The sequence below is a fragment of the Callorhinus ursinus genome, unplaced genomic scaffold (genome assembly GCF_003265705.2).
Source record: "Callorhinus ursinus isolate GAN/ISIS: 27379988/994484 unplaced genomic scaffold, GSC_fseal_2.0 scaffold5, whole genome shotgun sequence".
In the NCBI taxonomy this organism is placed as follows: domain Eukaryota; kingdom Metazoa; phylum Chordata; class Mammalia; order Carnivora; family Otariidae; genus Callorhinus; species Callorhinus ursinus.
This window is the reverse complement of record NW_027397067.1, coordinates 46146875-46167492: the sequence shown is the minus strand read 5'-3', so window position 1 is coordinate 46167492 and position 20618 is coordinate 46146875. Positions and strand designations below refer to the sequence as shown.

Sequence of the window (20618 nt, the reverse complement as noted above, 5' to 3'; positions counted from 1 at the left end):
AGGGTGTACTGTCTCAGAAAAGCATTTTTTTCTATAGTTTGGGTCTCTTTTGGGGTGAGTGGGGAAGGGGTTAGGGTTTGGACATAGGACAGGTCGGGGGGCAGTTATTTCCTGATTCCTAGGAGGAGCTCAGGGGAGAGGTAAATTGGGATAGATTCAGAGAAAGCAGAATCTGGGGGCTGAAGGCATACTGGATACCCACTTTTCTGTCCCGTGCCAGGCGCTGCCCTGCAGTATTCCTGCTCAGTCATCTTTTCCTGCCTCTTGTGTAGCCACCCCTTAATCCTAGACCCCCGTTATCCCTGAGTACCGATGGAGAACCAGTGTTGAGCACGGTGTCCAGCGTGTCAGTGCTGCTTCTGCCTCTAACTCCGTGATTCCATGGTCTCAACCTTGGCAACTTCTAGGAGTGGTGACTCCAGCTATCATCTCATTAACCCCTAGAGAAGCACGTCTGTTCCTTTCCAGCTGTGATAATTCCCCACAGTACCCTCCTCAAAGAAAAAAGCCAAAGAGAGAAGGATCACAGTTGAAGACAGTAAAGACAGTTTTAACAGCAAAAGCTGAATCTCCAGTCTCGTATTTACGAAATATTTCCCAAGCAGCTAAGGAATAATGATGGTCCTAGATATTCCTTAGGGCCTTGGAAGTTTCTCGTTAAGGACCAAGGACTTGAAGATAATGATACTATCCCCTGCCAAATCCTGTAGCCAGATCACTGCTGCTTTATTGTCAATTGGATCAGAAGATTTTGGCAGATCTAAAGTCAGCCTGGACATCTGACCTCTGTTTATTCCCAGAAAGTCATCAACTCGAGGCAGCAATGTACGCCTAGTGCCAAGCCCCAGCTTAAAGCCTGACTGATTAGGATCCAAGAAGCTAGAGAAATCTCAGAGTTGTTGTGGTTGGCTGCCTTCCATCTTCTCATAATTTTACCCAAACAGTGGTGCGAGGGAAACACAGGCTCCCGTACCAAGGAGAAGATAATGAATTGGGCAGGACCTGCTAGAGGCAGGTTTGCTGTCCTTTGCTGGGGCCATTCAGGCCCTAGGTTAGGACCAGCAGGCTCCAGCTTGCCACTGACTTACACTCGTCTTGCTGGGTGGAAAAAGATGTTTGTTTCTTAGGTCAACTCCTAAAGCCCCTATGGATCAGGCAGTCAGCAGGGAGGCAGGAGCAGAGAGCCATTTTCCACTGGGTGCACCTGCTCACCCTGTGCTGGACTGTAGGAAGCTGGTGCCATTTTTGTCAGGGCTCACCTAAGACCCTGGACAGAGCATCCATTCCTCAGCAACTTATGTGTGGCCAAGAGCCAGCATCCAGCACAGAAGCTATCAGGGAGCTGCCCCAAGATCCAAAGGATCATCCCCGGGCGGTACCCCACAGTACTTAAGGGATGGGAATCTGTCCTGTGGGAAAGAACACAGCCAAACAGGAGACAGAGTGGTGGAAGGAGAGATTTCTGCACGAAATTTTGACCCATGAAATCTTGGGGTGGAAATGGAGGGGGTGAGTGAGACCTGGTTTGTGAGCTTGCGAAGGTCTGGCCTGTGGGCTGCACGTCGTTTCATGATACCCTCACTGCCTGGGGCGGCCCTCTCCTGTATCCCGCCTGCTACAGCAGACTTGTGCCTGCTTGGTGGGGCAGAAGCACGGAATTGCCACCCCGGCCCTGGCTCTCTTGTACAGACCTGTTGGTGTTGGAGCTCCGTTGTCCTGTCTACTCCAGCGCCCCTGCCCCATGACAACCAAGCCTTGTTCAGCTCATACAGTGGCTCAACCCCAGGCCTTGAGCCCATCTGGCCTACTGCTGGGCTCCCCTTTGAAAGGCTCCCACACTCACCCGGGTTGGGGCTTCCCAATGCCCCTTCACGCCTCTTCTCTTGGACAGCCCTCCTAGTCCCCAGCAGCCAACGCCAGAGGCCGCAGGCTCATACGCCTGCCTACCAGCGCTCAGCCCACAGCTCAATTTCCCCCGCAGTTGGCCACACAGTCACCCTGTTTTTTGAAATGTACCTCCACATCACAGGCCACTCTTGGCTGCCTGAGCTGCACAGTGAGCAGGCTGCTTTGCTTGCTGTCCTGGGCACAGTCGATCTCTGTGACGGGGAAGGCTTGCTGCTGTGTGTCCTCACCAACGCTCACAACGAAGAGCACTTCTGAGGTCAGGAGCAAGCACCCTTCGTGCTCCTGGCCTGAGCCCCTCACCAGAACTACATCCAGGGCCATGTGCACTTCTGGTCTGCCCAGAGACTGAAGCATTTTCCTGTTTCAAAGGAGAAAAGTGAGGCGAGAAGCCAGTTTGGAAAAGATGGTCATATACCAGTGCTCACTGTACCAAGGGCTGGGCCATTGTCACACACGGTTCCCCAAAAGCAAAGGGCTCTCACCAATTTGATTATTAATTTTAGCTTGAAATATAATTGTCACTTTAATTCTCAAACTGATTCTGGTTAACAGAACCCAGCTCCTCCTGGGGACAAAGATTTCCCTTGGCTTCTTTTCCCAATAGAAACGCCCACCCCCCTGACCCACCCATGAGAAGGCTGGTTCTCTAGGGAATCCTGGGTCCCCTCACACGGCCTGGGCTCCTCAGTGTGCAGCCTCCCGAGTGGTGTGTGAGAGGCCTGGAGTTCTGCGGCCAGTCCCACATCTGGGGACGGCAGCCTCTGCCGGGCTCGAGGATGCCCCTGTGCTGCCTGAGCTGCCGAACGCTGTCTTGGGCTCCCCTGGAAGCAGGGCCCGTTAGCTTGAGAGCAAAGCAGGCCCCTTAACATCCATGTGCAGTTGAATGGGCGTCTATAGATAATTTTACCAGACATATTTGACGTGGCTATTTGGAGCCTGGTCAGCATGTAGATCACTTGGCTGATAGCGCTGTTTGGGAAGCTGAGAAAGTCCAGCTCCGTGTAAAATACCTGTGGAAGAGAAGTAAGGGAGTTTTACTAGTTGTTTTCTGGAAACCAGTTCTGTGCTGCAGTGATGTCATCTGCTTACAGCCATCCATAAAGTGCAACAGGATCCAAAATGATGTCAAATCCTTGGAAGCAAGTGTATAGATAATCATTAAGCGCTGCAATGCTCTTAACTCTCGTGATCTTATGTTAGCTACAGACTGCAAAATGAATGAACTACAGTCCAAGCATCGACTGGACTGGCAATTAATGGAAATATAATGCTCCTGGGAGTAATCAGTCCTGAGCAATAGCTCCCACACTGTACAATTTATGTGATAAAAAAAGGCATGATTGTTAGTTGACTTCCTTGCTTCATGTTACAATACTTGTGTATCTGTGCTGTGGCTGGGCACATAAAAAACACAACACACACAGAGATGCACACAAAGGCACATAGTTTGCCTAGATACAGTATTTAAGTGACTTAAGCCAGCTGTTAAACATGAACCCACACACATTTATGAGCACTCTTGGGGTTTATTACACGCTCTCCCTGGTGCTTCACCGAACGCGGGCACCCAGCAGCGGCCATGCAGGCCTCTAAGGAGGCTCTCCAGAACCAAAGATGGTACCGCATGTGTGCTTTCTGAGGGCTCGTAAATGTTTATGAACGAGGCACAGTCATTAGACTAAGAGTTAGTGGTTTGTAAAACCTTCAGTGCAGTAATAAAAGTTTTACAAGAATGATGGAAAGCAACACGGCCATGTGAAGCTCTGTTCTGAGATGCTCCTCCATGAGGGAGAGATCCTCAGCCCTGGGAAGGGCGTGGTGAGGACAATGGCATTCTTAACACCAAAGGCCTCGATGCATGAAGTATGTCTGAGTGGACTTCACCCCACTGAGTCTACAGCAACAGGAATACTGTTTTTACGGGTGCGTACGCCTTTGATGGGGAGTTGGCCTGGGCCCGCTGACGGGTGGCAGTGGTTCTGTTTGTCCGCTTCCCTGTGAGGGAAAACGTCATTCACAGAAGGAGAGCGGGAGAGAAATGGGGAGGGAGGCGGCGAGGGGGGAAAGCGAAGAGGAACACATGTTTGCGTCTGTGTGGTCTCTTAAAGGAACCCTCCGGATGGCTGCCTGAGTGTGGGCATTCGTCCCCCACTCTCTCCCTTGCAGACACAGTTTTTATGCCCTGATCTGGCCGCCTCTTGTCAGATCTCCTGAGGGGCGGGATGCCTGCGGTGAGACGGACCCCTCAGACTTTAGGGCCAGATGCAGACTGCTCGCCTGTCTGACAAAGGCGGGAGCCCGCCCATAGCCTGTGATGGTAGCTAGGCAGCCCGCTTCCTGACCAAAGCGAGGACGCCGGTTTTAGGTAAAAAGGTAACAATCCCAGTCACCGGCCTATGAAGTCACTTTAGTGTGCTCTGCCAAGAATGCGGAAAAGAAGCATGGGAGGAGGTGCTTGCTTTCATACGCCCCCGGTACCCCCGTGGACACGCGCGAGTGCGGGAGAGGCCCCAGCACGCCACCGTCCAGTGCCAGGGGTGCCACCGGGCCAGCTGTCTGCTTGGGGAAGGGGTTTCAGTTGCAGATCATGGGCCTTTGCTGCCGGTGGCCAGGAACTCGGCTCAGGGGCAACAAGCTCGGAGTCTGCAAACGCGAGGCTCTGTGGGCGTCGGCGTGCACGCTCCTCTTTCTCATTCTCTAAATACACACACGTCATAGACATCTTCCTGACTTGTAACCTGTTTCTCCTTTCCAACTGGTCACCAGACAAAGCAGTAATCCTGTTCTCTGCTTCAGTATTTTCTACATATTGCCCTCAATTTTCTCTAACTGGTTACTTCTCATTAAAGTCTATTTTACACTTGATCTTAGCCAAAAGGCTGAGAAGCAATCTTTAATTAAAGTCTATTTTATTAGATGAACTGTAAAAAGATTCTGTGAGATAAAGCTAATGAAATTGCTAATTTCTTGGGTCTATAATTATAATTATTAGTAGTACGAATCCACTCTTTCCATAAATAAGCATAAGGAGGTGAGAAAGCAAGCAATTTATCTTTTTATAGATTTGTCCATTTTATTTTTCACTGCTTTGCCATGTGAAGGCCTAGATTATCTCGGAGACCTTGGTATAGTAACACAAGTTAGTCGGTGATGTCTGAGCTGGCCTGACAGGTGCCCCGAGACTTACCGTAGCCAGTCTGTGACACGAGCTCAGCGGCTCCTCCGATGGGCTTTGTGAACACCCCCATGATTCCTTTCCCCACACCTGAGATGACACCCTTCGCCTTGTGTCCTGCTGAAGCATGAGCCTCTGATGTTCTCTGGAAGTTTTGCATGGGCTGATCGACTATGCCAGCAATTGCACCTGAAAAACAGCAAAAGCCCCTTGTGAGGCCTGAGGCTTAAAATCCTGGGAAAGTGAAAACTTTCAATCCAGAACAGTTTTATTTCGATTGAAAATGAAAACCTACCCTCATTATAAAGTTCTTTACCTTTATTTACAATTATCTAAGTTCACTGGGCACTAAGACATTTATGATCTTCATCAAAACACAATGTTCAGACTGGGTTTGGTCTATCACAGTGAGGATCTGTGAAGTTCAGTTCAGAATTTAATAAATATGTCAGACTATTCCAAAGTGACACTCACATGCCTTTGTCCAGAAACCAGGCAACACGGTTTAGGGAAGAGTGCTAACAATTGCTCAGGAGGGGGCAAGCTTGCTCAGCCTAATCAATTTTCACCGAATTAGGAGCATGAAGAAACTGGAAGAGGCCATGCCATCCCTTTTCCCTGTTCTCCCTTTTAATAATGATAGGAGCAATTCTTTAATAATCTTAATATATTAACGTATAAGAGTAATTGTTGATACTGCAATTATTTTTATAACAGCTAATCTGTTTTGAGTGCTTACTATGTGCTCGGGACTCTATCTAGAGTGTTACTTGTATGATACCATTAATCCTCATAATCCTAGGAGTCAGACATGGTTTTTATCCTCAGCTCCTAGATAAGGCCGCTGAGCACAGAGAGGTTAAGGAGTTTTTCCCCAAGGTCACACAGCTGTCTTGTGCTTGAGCCAGGATTTGAGTCTAGAGAGGCAGAGTCCCAGCCCAGCTCTTCACCACCAAGCTATTCACTGATCCTGTTTATAAGACAGGCTCTTCTTTTGCCAGTCTTAGAAACACTTCCTTCCTTCGCATTTCAATTGAGGTTTGGCCACTTACTCTTCACTTTTAGAACAGCTACAAAACTCTGCTCTCACTACTCTGCTCTCACGGTTTTCCTGGAGGGCAGTTGGGTCAGGTACCAAGCTGGCGGGGGAGTCCCTCAGCCTCCTGTGGGGCCCTGCTCCTTGCTCCCCTTACTCCGAGGGGCCTGTGAGGATATCTAGTAAAGGCCTTGCCAGTCCCAATTTTTTTTTTTTCAGTGATGGAGTGGAAGGTTCTCTAGCGCAGTACGAGGTAAAAATTTCATTACAGTTCTTGACAGAATTTTCTGTTTTCAAGTCAAACCTGCTAGGATTAATGGAAAATGCACAGTCCCCCTGGTAGAAATTTTAGTACATGTCAAATCCCATTATGCCAAATGCCACTAATTCAAAGTCCCTTGGGTAAATGGAGATTTCCAGGTCTCCGTTAATGACCTGCTAATTTCAAGTAATATTCCCCTGAACAAAAGCCAGTAAAACCAAGGCCGGTTCCTTCAGGTCAGTTGTAAAGGGAATGTTCTTCATAGATTCCATTCCTCAGAATTTGGACAGAGCCATTTAAATTTATGTATTGGTAGATTAAGAATGACCTGAGGCGACAGGTCTGTTTCTCAGCCTAGACCAACGCTTCCCAAAGGTTCTAAAGGACTGACTGGGGAGGCAGAGGAAGCTGGCCCCAGCCGCCCTGGCTGTGGAGGGCTGAGGGATCACTGCTTGAGGGCCCTCAACACACCCCATTCTGGCACTCGGGCTGGGGGGCTCGCCTCCTGTTCTGAGTCGGAGGACTCTGATGCTCTGCTGTCCGTCCATGAGGTCAGGAGGCAGAGCAGCTGGGAAGTGTAATGGGGGTGGTGGCCGCACAGCGCAGGCAAGAACCGGGGGGTCTTCTCTTCGAATCATCTCACTGCAGAGTTCAAAGTGAACAACTTCGAATCAGAGAACACAGCTTTTGTGATGTCATTATCTGATTTCTTTGAAAGGTCTCCATGCTTAAGTTCGTAGGAAAACCGAGGTAAATAATGACAAGTTCACCAATAGATTAAATTATTTAAGAAAGGCCTTTTCTCAAGTGCAGATTTCCATTAAGACTATTAAAACTGAGTTGGGGGGGCAGGTGGTTACTTCACTGAGAATCTCCCACTTCCCTTTAATGTGCCAGGCCTACCCTGTACAAGGACATGGAGCCTTGATAACCATGAGTACCCACACCAGGTTCTAACTTCTAACTGCTACCTAAGCGCAAACAGGTATCACAGTGAAACTCCCCTTTGATCTTCTACTCTCTCTAGCCACCGGCCACGCTGGAGGCTCAGTTACTGCAGCTTTGCTAGATAAACTATTTGGGCAGCCCAGAGAGTGGAAAATCTGAGCCTCATGACAAGGTGTTAGATTCTGAGAGGTAGAGAAGAGCTATCAGATCGCATGCCTTCGCCCAGCACCAGACCCCTCAGGGGGAAAGCCTGTCACACACACCAACACCTCACTGGTCACCAGGTGCGAGCTGGAGACCAGAGAGGCCGTGAGACTAGCAGCCGTGCCTGGAGAGAGGCAGCTTCTCGTAGGGCTTCAGAAGGCTCTCTTAGTAAGTCTAATCCAGCTAAATCCCACAACTGGTAAATTATTTACTGTCATCTACTCGAGCTCTGCTCTGAGGCTCTAAGTGGTGGGAACTGATCCCCAAACTTGTCTCTTGGCATCCGGCCCACGGGGTGGGCGGCCACATGGAGACGGCTGTGATGTGATGAAGGGAGAGAGGAAGGGAGCGCGCTTGGGAGTTTCCGTGGACTCAGCGTGTGCTGGGTGAGGCAGAAATTGGGGGGTGTTTCCCTCGCTCCCCTCTAGTTGGAGGAGGAGGGCTTTCTTTGTTGGGCAAGGGAACCCGAAGGGCCCTCCCTTACCTCTTCCGTGACTAGCTCCCCAGCCTTGGGCAGAAAACACTGGCTTACCGACCTATGAAAGTTCTTCTGTGGCTACTTTGGTGCTGCCCTCACCACACACTGTAATTTTATTTTGGACTTTTTTTTTTTTTTTTTAAATCACGACAGCGGAGGCACAGGCCCAAGCCGGGACACTACAGCTCACCACTTCAGAGGCAAGTGAGACCTACCCACAGAGTATCTTAAGTATCCCAGCTTGAGGCTAGCCTTTTTTGACCAGAATAGATTAATTCACTGAGAAGGAAGCATTTCTGTTATTCCTAAACCCCCCACTAGCTGCAGCCAGTCTGCGGTGCATGGCTCACTTGCTCCCTTCCTCACTCCACGGAAAACGTCCTGATTCACCTGGTAGAGGCCCAATTTGTTGGGAGTCCACATGGCATTACCAAGAGTGGCCATGGAGACGGGGGGTGTGGCTGCTGCTGGGGAATCTAGCACTGCTTCACACTTCAGGCAGTGGCCCGAAAAGAAGGGGATCAGAGAGGTGAGCTCGGACATCCTGCCCGTGGTATTCACGACAGAGAAGTCATGTCTAGGAGGGAACATGGAGTATGACAGTGGCACGGAGCTCCCATCCTCGCTCAGCACAGACTCCAGGGTGCAGGAGGAAAGGGGGTGTCTGGGGAATGGATCTGGTAAATGTGGCAAAACCTTACTACCAAGTCTGCAGGCTAAACAAGAATGTTCCCCAAAGCCACTGTTTGCTCAAAACTGGGGGGGGGGGGGGAGGCTCATCCAAGAGCCTTGGCAGCATCTCTCGGCCAGCCGACACTTCCTCGCTGACTTGGGGCGATGTGGCTGGGCATGGCAGCTAAAGACTCCCTTTGATTTTTCGAGTACCTCCTAACACTCCACAGTGTCCCCACGAGGGCAAAACAGAGGCAAGAAGGCCCACCAGACCCATAAACATTTGGGGGAAATGTGTTTTTCCTACCCTGGAACTTTGAATTGTTCAGTCTCCCCACAGCCTGATTGTTTCCAGGCTGGGAGCCCTGCAGGGTGGGTGACAGGAGAGGAAAAGCCCAGGCTCTTGTCCTGGTGGAGGTCTGACCTGGGCAAGTCACTTCCCCTCACATCCATGCCTGGGTTCGTAGAGCAAATAAGGTGACACACGTGAAAATGCTCTGCCAACACTCAAGTGTTCTTTAAATACATTTTTACTAACTGGGTTGTTAGTGTTTCTCATAGAGGAAGAAACTGAGGAAGGAATATTTTGATTTCATTGAGCGTGGGTTTCAAACAATAGGATAATAGCACTAACGTCAATTAGACACTTAATTGCATTTAGCAGTTTTAAACACTGTTTCTGGGGATGAATTAAATGGTGATAAATCTATGCTTTCCCAGGTGAGGGGACTCGATTGGCCCTGCTCCTCCTCTCGTCTTCCTCCCACACATCAGCAGTTCCAGGACGGGACATTTTGAGGTGGGCCAGGGATTAAGTGGGACACAGCGTTCCGAGAGGGAAGGAAGCTGGTTTGAGCCAGCTCTGAGATGCCCACCGGGAGCTAACCCGTCTGAGGAGCACAAAAATGAGCACACAGCTCAGGGCGTGCTGCTGGAGGCGGCGCTCCTGGGGGCCCGGGGTCAGGCCAGAGGCTGCAGGTGAGGTCACTGCACACCCAGGAGGGGTTTATGTCATCCAAAGAACTCCTGAGTTTTGGGAAATGACAAGAATGGCAGAAAGACTGCGCACCCACTGAGGTTCTACAGACAGACTAAAAGATTCCCTTGCATGGATGAGGGTGTATGAGGCGTGACTGCAGCAGAGATCAAAGTTTTAGGACTTTCTAGCCTGGTCAACAATAGGCGCCATATTAAAAAGTGTGACACCACAAAGGGAGGATCATGGCTCCTCCTGTAACGGATTTCTACCCTCAGGCACAATTTTATACAGTGGCGACCGGGTGCTGGGTGAGGGCGTCTCTGGGTGGGAAGAGAACAGACTGGTTGGAATGGACGTAGCCACAGGCCAGTCAGCTCAGGTCTCCTCTGCTGAGCACCTGTCAACTCCGAAAGGAGCTTGCATGGAGGGACGGAAGCTCTTCTGCCCAGAGTAGAGGGCACAGCATGAGCGGTGCTGTTTACCAAACAACGGACCCTATGCCTGGCCCATGACGGACCACTATTATTACCTCTAGTAATGTTATTACCAGCCCCAATTTACAAAGGAGAAACCCAGGTTTAGAGAAGGTAAGAACACACCTGAGGGCATAAAAAAAGGACCTGGACACCCTAGCCTGGGTCTGCTGGCTCCTCTGGAATGTGGTCCACTCCCACGCCTTCCCCTGGCCTTCTGAAGCCCTCCTTTACCCCGCAGTTCCATCCCACATCATAAGCTCCCAGTTTCCAGGCATCATCACAGAATGTTATGACTTAAACAATTTCTAGTAACTTAACCTGAGCTGGTAACATCTTACTGCTTCCTCCCAGAGCCTCAGCTGGCTGTGCTGCGAGTTGAGGGCTGTGGCTAGAACTGCACACTGGAGAGAGGACAAATCCTTTCAAGCTCATCTTTTCTGACCTCTGCTCTCCCTGCTTCGGGGCACTTTGATCTCCGGGAGATGCACACTCCTTCCGATGCGCGGCAGGCAGGCTGCCAAGCAATACAGTTTTAAATTCTTTTGCAAACAAATAAACAAAAGATACCCTTGAAAATCCTGCTCTGCAAAATCTCAGCCGCTCTGAAGCTTCCTTTTTATAGAGTTTTCCAAAGCAACTTATTTTTCGAACATTTTTGTATTTGGAAATATCCATAGCAATCTTCCCTTCTGACTATACCATCTGGCTGCTTGACAAACGGTAATTACTCTGAGTCAGGCTGAGCCGGCACTCTTGGAAAAATAAAAGGCGAAAGTGGGCTCCTCACTGAAAGTTTACATGACATTTGCACGTTGCTCAAGCGCTTCTCAAACAAAGGCGAGTGTCCGCGGTATTTGGTCGGGCAGGAGACGGTGCCTCAGAAGGCCGGTCCGTTACTCACTTTCACCAGTGAACGGCCTGGGCTGCCGTCCTTGTGTCGATATCCCCACGCGCAGGGCGCCTCTGTTGGCACGACGCTCTTTCGGGGAGCCACCCTGAGGGCAGATGGGGTTTATATCGGAAGCAAGGGAGGGCGGAGCGTGGGCATTTGTGCGGGTGGGCCCCCCACCGGGCAGGGCCTGGGATGGCCCCTCACAGCTGTGCAAGGGCTCTGGGAGCGAGGCCCCGTGCCAGCGCCTCACGGATGCAGGGTGGGAAGCAGAGTGAGTGCCTCACTGGCCCCCCTGAGCCTCAGCCTTGTCTGCAGAAAGGATGTAAACTTCACAACCCCCCCAACCAACCCATCCAGCGCGGGTCCCCCGCAACCCCTTACCGAGCAGGCTGATGCCCAGCCGGGACAGGCCCTGCCGGAGCCCCTCGCCCAGGCTCTCGGGGAGCTGCCGCCGCCACTCCTCCTGCCGGTTGTAGTGCTCCTCGTCTAGCGAGAGGCGGTCCATGTTCCGCGCCAGGCTTGTGGCCAGGTTGGTGATGGAGGTGAGGGTACCTGAGGGCACAAGAGCACATGGGTTGGCCTTCTGGTCACCTATCCGGTGGAGCCCCCAGGCGTGGTCCCCAGGGAGGGGGGGGGGCAGTGGAAGCACATCTGTGCCTTCTGGACATGCCCAGGTGGTAAGTGATGGGGGCTTCCTCTGGGCAGCTTGAAGCAACAGCCTTAAGGAAATGAGGTGAAGGGGCGCCTGGATGGTGCAGTCGGTGGAGCATGCGGCTCTTGATCTTGGGGTTGTGAGTTTGAGCCCCAGGTTGGGTGTAGAGGTTACTAAAACTTAAATCTTTAAAAAAACGAGGTGAAGATTAACACTTGGCTTGTAAGGATGATGGCACAGCTCAAAAGGGTGTAGGACAAGAATCTCTGTTGCCAGAAAAATGCCCAGAGTTTCAGATGAAACTACCATCCACTATCGTGGGATCATCAAGGCGTGGCCAACACAGTTCTGAAGTCCTCCTTGAGGCCCAGTGTTGAAGGTTAAACTCTGCTCTGATTTTAAAGGTTAAGGTTACGTTGCTGAATCTGAGACAGACTGTAAAGAAACAGTTCTACTTAGGAATAAAATGTATTCCCTCCTTAGAGCCAAGGGCGACACTAAACTTTATCATTTGACATTCTGAGGAACTAAGGATCGGGCCACAGTCAAGACGTGGTTTTTTTTTTTTTTTTTGAAGATTTTATTTATTTATTTGACACAGACACAGTGAGAGAGGGAACACAAGCAGGGGGAGTGGAAGAGGGAGAAGCAGGCTTCCCGCTGAGCAGGGAGCCCGATGCGGGGCTCGATCCCAGGACCCCGGGATCACGACCCGAGCTGAAGGCAGACGCCTAACGTCTGAGCCACCCAGGTGCCCCAAGACGTGCAGTTTTGATTCTCAGGATGTGAGCTGAAGAAAGTGAGGGAATAAATCATATGAAAGCCATGATTTTGTCTGGTTTTCCTAAGAAAGGCTATCTCAGCATCTTGCTCAAAACAGTCCCCAACCTCTCTAGCAAGTCTGCAGAGATCTTGGTGAGGCAAGACTGAAAGACATCAATGGACAGATCCTGAAACTGACGAATGAACTCCTCCGTTAGTGGACACCTAGTTCCAAGAAGACACAGAAGATTTTTGCAGCTGCATCTTTACCAGCAATCTAAAAAGAAAAAGTCCATGCATACCCACAGGCACCAAAAAACAAAACAGATTTTTGCTAAGAGAAGAAGAGAACAAGTGTAAAAAAACATTCAGTGAGTCACTATACTAAAATTACCACGGGGTTCAATTTAGCAGGTGTTGGGTGTCTTATTTGAAAATAAAAACAACAGAACCACAAAGATTCAAGTGTCAGGAGTGAGAAATCCACCAGTGACTCATCCATGAGTTCCTTCGGCTCTCAGCTCACAGGCCTCCCGGATGGCTGGGGCCTGCGGGAGTGAGCCTGTGCTGTCCACACAACTCGGCTTATGCTCTTGCGCTCTCCTGCCAGCCCCCCTCTACAGAGGATGGGTGCTCATATTTCAAGCTCCTCTTCTTTTGAGCCTTCCAGAGACTTCTATAACCTGCCCACTCATCACAGAGTTGCAGCGCTGTTGACATTAAAAAGCCTTTTATGGGGGAGAAGCCCTTTGCCCTGTTTTCCCTGCCTCCTGCTGAGAAGAAAAGGGGACTCAGATGGCCCTTGTTAGTTCCCGAGTCACTGCCAACCTGACCAAAATATCGTCAAACACACACAGATAAAACGAAAACATGCCCCTTCATGTGGGCAGCAGTGTGGCTTCTGTGCCTGACGGACCGCCTGGGCCACAAGATGGCACTGTTGCCGTGGCCTGCTAGCCGAGAGCTGGCTGTTCTACCTCCAAAGCTGCTTCCATGTCAAAACGTATCCATATCCTTCCAGAAGTTATGACAACTGTATCTACATTAAAAAAAAAAAAATGATGAGGCAACACAGTGTAGGGTTTCTGATGGTTAGCAGAAGTCCCGAACACCTTTAATATTTCTGTATTTATCACATGGAATAACAGTTGAGCCAATCTTTGTTTTCCCAATGGGAGGTTTAAAATTCTGAAGTTTCTGAAACATTTTCACACACTGCAGGCAAATAGTGATCTGTTTAAAACATAAGACATTCTATGGGAGCTCTGTTACAAATCCAACATTTCACTGCAACTACCAGGCCCAACAAAAGTAGAGGCACACTTCACGCACCGAAAACTTCAACGTGTTCTTTAAAAAATAAAAAATAAGGGAAGGAATGAAAAGGAGGCATTATGGAAAGGAACCAAAACAGCTACCTTTGGAAATGTGCTTTACGAAGGATGTTGTCCCTCTGGAAACTCCACTCACAAAGGCTCCGGGGCCTCTGGTCAGCCCCTCGTATGGAAGCCTACAGAAGTCGGCGATTCCGTTCCCGATGCTTCGCACCAAACTCGCGGGGCTGCCGAGGATTTCCAGAGATCCAACCACCCAGCCTGTGAGGGACCAAAGGGAAGGGGTTACTGAAACCTTAAATACAGCACTTTCAACATTTGGGAAAAGTGACCCATTTTCCCTGCAGTTCATTTTTCACACTGGAATTGAGAATGTAATAAGCTCCTCTGGAGCAAAATATGGGAAATAACTCATTCACTGTGAATTCATAAATGGCAAACTTTCATACTTTATAAATCAAAGTGATCCTTTTGGCAGCCTCGCAAACAGCTTTACTCTGATTTTCTTGCCCGAGCCTCCCGTATTCCTGCTGAAAGGGACCTGTATGCAAGGCGACACACACTCCCTGCCGCCCCCACCCCAAGGAAAGGCGGTCTCTTAGGGTGCAGGTGTGTTTGCAGGCTGGGAAGTTATCTTTAAAACCACCTCAGGGCAGCGGAGGCACAGGGGCGGGGGGGGGGGGGGGGAGGAGGAGGCCAGATGCTAAATGGGGTGTCGCAAAGGAGATGCAAAGTTCTGACAAGGATGGAGGAGTTATTTTTAATCTTTCCCAATCCTACCAAGCTGAGTGCTTCCCTTTGGAACAGAGCTGGAGCCAGACAAATGTCTCCCCTTCAACCCCAGCTTCAGTTGTGTAAACATCGGTGACACGGACATACTGATTAGGTTAGCGAGAGGGGAGTGTTCCCTTCCAGTGTCCCGGGAGGGGAGCTTTGGATCTGGTTTCCCATTCGAGTGGGGTGGGGGGGTGGGGGGGTGGACGACGACTTGCCAGGGGCTGGCCGGCTCAGTGGCCTGCTTGTGGTGTCTGCTGCCTCGTGGGAATGTGGCTGTGGTGTGAACTCTAGCAGTGGCTTCCCTTCACCTTCCTCCCTGGGGAGGGGCTCGGCGTGCTCGCCTGGGTTGTGGGGCGCTGGAGGTGCAGGCAAGGCCAAGGGCTAAGCGCAGGGTTCTAGACCGGCTACTTCCTCCGGGAGCCACGGACCGCCCCCAGCCTGGGGCTGAGAGCGCTCTCATGGGGCGGCTGTGGGGCCAGGGCTCATGGGGGAGCCAATCCTGCCTCAGCAGCAGATTCTTGTTAGACAAGCCTGGGGCAGACTCTCAGTCAAGTCACTGATCCCAGAGGCTCAGGAAGATGTGGCTACAAGAAGCAAGGCAGAGCCCTGTAGGCCCAGCCCCATAGAGAGAGGGACAGTCTTAAATTTGGAGCCCACTCCTCTTGTCTGGAACAGCACGAGGGTAACACTAGGGAGTCATTGCCAGAGATAAGGACTATAAAGGGCCAGCTTCTGGGTACAAGACATTCAGCTTATTTAATGCGCCCAGCAACCGTCCAAGTGAAGTACTATTACCTCCCTAATTTACACAGATTCAGAGGGGCTAGTGACTGAGCCTCCCCCTGGGGTCAGGGATAGCAGGCAGAGGAGACTGAGGCGAATCTGACATGGTGGTACCCCGTCTCCACTTCTACGTCTTCCAGGCAGGACGAGGGGGCAAGTGTGGCTCAACTGTTCACAACCTCCCGCTGCTTAGAGGTGGGGGCTGGGTCTCTCACCCAGCCCACCCACCCTCTGTGAGCCCACGCTGCAGTGAGGAGGCAGGGTATCATGGAAGGCTGTGGAATATGGTTCCTTGGAGGGCTCTCTCTGTAGGTAAAGAAACAGCAGATTCCCTTTGGCCTGGAATAGTTATAAGGCTCTACCTGCAGGCAGCAAATTGGTCCAGAAACATCTTAATTCTCCTTCTCTCCACCGATTTCACACACAAATAAGGAAAGGAGAGTAAGCTATTGCCGAGCAAAGACCGAGCTACAGACCAGTGTAGCAGGGCCCAGCACGAAGGGACACGCCCCAGCCACTGGAAGGCGGATGCGGTCTCCTGGATCAGGAGCACTGCCTGACGGGAGGGCTATGTGTGGACCCGAGCTATTTCTCAGTGGCATTTGAGCTAGCCAGGAAAGGGCAGTAAGTATCTGAGGACACTCTTTCTTTATTTTCCTCCAAAAGCAAATATATCTTTTGCTTATTTGTTTGGAAATTTTGTTGAGAAAGAGGGTCTGTCTGACTTCCCATCATATTGAGACTTGGGTGTAGAGGGGCCCAAGGAAATCAGAAGCCCACGTGCTTTCCTTCGAATAAGGCTACTCATTTCTAATTACTGTTTATTTTTAAAACCTTTTCAAGGTGAATCCACAAACTTCCCTAGAAATGAGGTCAGGGTATTTCGACCATCCCGGGCAGGAACCTTCTAGTCAAGTTCAATGGGTGAATCCTGCCCCACGTGCAATACAGATGCAACTTGCTCATCCCCAGGCCAACCCTCCCCCTTTCTCTACAAGAATGCTAGTACGTTCTCTTGAATGCTCTTCTACTGGGGCATCCATAACCTCCTACCATCTTCCCATTTTGTCTGTAGGCTTTTAGTGACAGAATTCCCAACAGGCTCTAAAAACTTGGCCCTCTGTATTAGAATTTCTTGTCCCAGCATATAATGAGGTTGGGACAACAGCTTAGAGGATTTTTAGGTGGATTACAAAAAATCCAAACACAATGTTCTTGTGAAAGCTCATTAAGAACAAAAAACAAAACAGAGAGAGAGCGTTTTTAGCACACAGGCTGCAGGGACATGGCTCCTTGGTGCCACAGTTGGGAGTTTCTCTGCCAGCTCATTACCTACATGGATGGCCCCCACACCTCAGCATTATGTGGTGGCCTTGTGGGAGGCTTAGTCCTTTCCAGGCCCCAGATCAGAGCCCAGGAACTTATGTGCCTGCTTCTCATGTTAAAAGCAAAAACTGCCTGAAAGGTTAAGTTTCTGGAATTGTTTATAAATAGACCCATCTATTAAAATTGAAATGTTAACTGCTTATTTTTAAACGATTTCTTAGCAAGAGAGAAATATTTTCTTCATTGTTGTGCAAGCTATCAAAATAATAGTCTCAGCAGGGCCCTCCCCTGATCTTGTCATTTTCAGTTAAGACTTCTGGGTAACCTTATTAACTCTATGAATTTCATTATGGAGAAAATGTAATCTCACTAGTTTGGAAACAACAGGGGTCATTTACTGCTACAATGTTAGCTTGTATGGGAATGCTTTCACCAAGTACAACCGTATACACGTTCTTTCCTGTGTTACTCTCGGAAACGAAGACTGTCACGTTCTTTGCTAGAAAGAACCCACGAGACCAACTCTGGTTGGTGTTTGTTGCTTGAATTCAGCTTGTATGGGAATGCTTTCACCAACTACAACCGTATACACGTTCTTTCCTGTGTTACTCTCGGAAACGAAGACTGTCACGTTCCTTGCTAGGAAGAACCCACGAGACCAACTCTGGTTGGTGTTTGTTGCTTGAATTCATGGGCACACAAGGGGCTGGATAATCACACTGAAACCGTGTTGGAGTGAATTTAGGCGAGGAACGTGTGTTTCGATGCCCGTTACCATAGAATATTCTGAGACCACTCTGTCCCCTACACTCCACTCCACCATTAGCCCAGTACTCACCATCCGACCCGCTGTACACATATTCAAACCACCCCCTGCAGACCATCTCAGGTCTCTGGAGAAGCTGAGACTCCAACCACTCTCTTTTTGCTGTCTAGACAGGCTGGGCCACACTGGATAGGTACAAGGCTCTTTATGCATCTTACGAGCACACAAATCCTCTGACTTTCTCACCTACAGCTATTCATGGACTGTAATGAAGGAAGCTAACAAGCTACCACTGGATTTCTTTTAGGCCCCAGGGCTGAGGCCTGACTGCACTTCATGCTAACACCGAGCCTTGTACCTGCAGAGAGCTTCGAGAAGGCGTCCACTACATGGAATTAACATTCTAAGGTACATAACAGCAAACATCAAAGCTCCTATTTGCTTGAGTGTTTATTGAGAGCCAGGCGCTTTTATCTGATCCTCTCAGAGATCTTAAAACCCATTTTATTGACGAGGAAATGGAGACTCGGTGGGGGGGGGGGGGTTCAATGACTTACCCGCAGTGGCAGAGTGCGGATGTCAATCCAGCGCTAACTGCAAAGCCCACGCTCCTCCCCTCCTGCCACATTGCTCCCCTAGGTCTAGAGGTTGATGAGCACCCCCTGAAGCAGTTGCTTCTGGCCCAGGCTCTAGCCCACCCCGGACCCTCAGCGTGTGGACTCACCTGCTCTGAAGAGCGCGCCCGCGGCATAGTGCATCGCCAGGGCATGGACCAGCTGCCTGGCTGTGGTGAAGATGGGGCCGCGTTCAAACACCGAGAAGGACAGTGGCGTGTGGTCGGACGCTATGTACAGCTTGAGGGAGGCGTGGATGCTGACGAGGAGACTCACTGGCTGGATCACCAGTTTCCGCAACTTTACGGGATGCACCAGGGCCCTGGCGTGCTGGCTGACCTGCACGGGCAACCCCTGCGGGCCCCCCGCGGCTCCGGCGGGGTGGGCGGCCAGGCAGCCGTCGGGAAGGTAGGTCTCGAACAGCGTTTTGATGTAGTAAACGAACGTATCTTCCACGTATAACCGGGCGGGTTTCAATTCAAAACGGAGCTCGTTAATATCCTCGAAGAAGCTGCTCCTGCCCTCGGTTAGGGTGAGGCAGAGTTTGATAAAACAGTTCTCCTTGTATTCCTCCAGATCTCTGCCGGATACAAGGAGGCTCTGCATTTTGGAACACTGCCCGGGTTCTGTTTTTTCTCCCTGGCAGACCAGGACGGCAAAGTGGAAATTGGACTTGTTGTACAGCTGGTTGTCCACCTGCAGGTCCCCACAGTAGACCTCCACACAGTGAAGCTGGAGGGGGGCTGCAGCAGCCTCTTCCCCGGGCAGGCCGCCATCCATGGGGGCCACGTGCAGAAAAACACTGTCCAGTGTGAGTCTCAGGAGCTCAGACGATACTTTGTGGTGGGTGAGGTCATCGAACACCACCAGGCTCAACTGAGTGATGAACGCTTTCAGTGTCACAATCTTCTCCAGAGTTCTGGAGGCGAAAGGGAGAAGAACATCAGTCTCCCCCTGCTCTTCTTTTTCTTTCTTTCCTTTTCTTCTCTCCTTCCTTCCCTCCCTCCCACCTTTTTCCTTCCTTCCCCCGCCCTCAACAGTGCCTTATTACACACCTCCTGATATTCCATCAGATTCTCATAAGAAACAAATAAGAAGTCAACTTTCAGTTCATGGTGTCTGGACAGAACCGGTCACATTCCCACAGGAGCCCTGGGAAATGCTCCCCGTGGGACTACTACAAGTTCTTGTCATGTTCTGTATGTGCTTCCCTTCTCAACACCAGAGTTTTACTCCAAAGTTCTAGTGTTTGTGCACTAATGCTCTATCACGATCATCTCGGCCGTGGGCTCTGCTCCCCCACCATTTCCAGAGCTGACCTGCTGTGCTCCTGCCTCGGGCCAAGCCCTCCATGGTGCCCGAAATCTTCCAGTGCTCCCCTGCTCCGGGGCATCACTCCAGCCTCCCTCTCCTCCATCCTCGTTTTTTTTCTTCATGACTAACGGCCTACCCCGGGATTTCTTATAGGCCCGGGGGCTGAGGCGTGGGGCTAGTAGCCCTCTGGCTCTTCCTCAGTTTTCTGCCCACCCCCGGTAAAAACTTCTACACGCACTGTCTGCTGGCGGCCTTCCATTCCCTCTTCCCCTTGCTCCAAGCAGCCTTCTGTCCCCACGGTCCCCCACAGCCACTCTCACCAAGTGACTCCTCGTCACTCAGCCTTTCACTGACGGCCCTTTGCTCTGTGGCTCACTTGACCTACCGAGGTATTTCACCTTGGCGCTAACTCCTCCTGTCTGGAAACATTCCCTCTGCCTGTCTTCTCCTGGCTCTCCTACTTGTGGTCCCCCAGCCAAAGTCGCCGTGTGACCTCCTCCCCGTCTCCCTGACCCCCGCAGACTCAGGCGCCCAAGCCTCAGCCCTTGCAGACCTCATCCAGCCCCATGGCCTCCTACGTCGTCCCTGTGCTGAGGACTCCCAGTCGCATCGTCAGCTCAGAGCTACCCGACTGCAGCCTCCGCTGTCTAAATGCCTCCCCACATACTCACTAGTCTCAACTTGTCATGACCGCCATCGAACTCCAGATCTGACCCCCACCCCCAAGCTACATCTGGTCTCTCCTATCTCAGTTAACGGCAACCACATCCCATCCCTCGTTAGAGCACACATCTGGGAGTCCTCCTTGACACTTCTACTTTCAACTCTTACCCAGCGCCTCAGGGAAATCCCACTGGCTTTTTCTTAGAAAGCACATCTAGAATCTGACCATTTCCTCCCGCTTCCAATGAGCCCACCACAGTCTAGGCCACTGGCATCTCTAGCGCGAATCACTGTAACAGTCTCTTAACTAGTCTCCCTGCTTCCACCCTTGCTTCTCTGTGGTCTACTTCAATGAGGCAGCCAACGATTTTCTAAAAATTCAGGTCAGATCATGTCACTTCTTCACTCAAGTGAAGTGATCCAGTGATTTCCCCACTTCGTTCAGAATCACAGCTAGGCCCTACACAAGTCCCTCTCTCCTGGCCCTCACCTCTCTGACCCCAGATGCTACGACTTTCCCTTTCGCCCACTCTGGCCCACATTGGCCTCTCCCCTGCTCCTCCAACGTGCCAGGCGCGCTACCTCAGACCTTTGAAC

General features: G+C 50.7%; 1 protein-coding gene across 7 annotated transcripts in view; it reads right to left on the bottom strand.

The window, feature by feature from the left end:
* VPS13B (vacuolar protein sorting 13 homolog B) overlaps nt 1-20618 on the bottom strand; it is a 746502-nt gene that overhangs the window by 5056 nt on the left and 720828 nt on the right. For all 7 annotated transcript variants that reach the window (XM_025870900.2, XM_073893015.1, XM_073893019.1 and 4 more), the window contains 6 exons: nt 18155-18963; nt 13863-14039; nt 11412-11582; nt 5096-5272; nt 2816-2918; nt 2017-2266 (listed from right to left, as the gene is read on the bottom strand). In XM_025870900.2, coding sequence (XP_025726685.1) covers nt 2017-2266; nt 2816-2918; nt 5096-5272; nt 11412-11582; nt 13863-14039; nt 18155-18963 — 1687 coding nt within the window. The remainder of the gene's footprint in view (nt 1-2016; nt 2267-2815; nt 2919-5095; nt 5273-11411; nt 11583-13862; nt 14040-18154; nt 18964-20618) is intronic.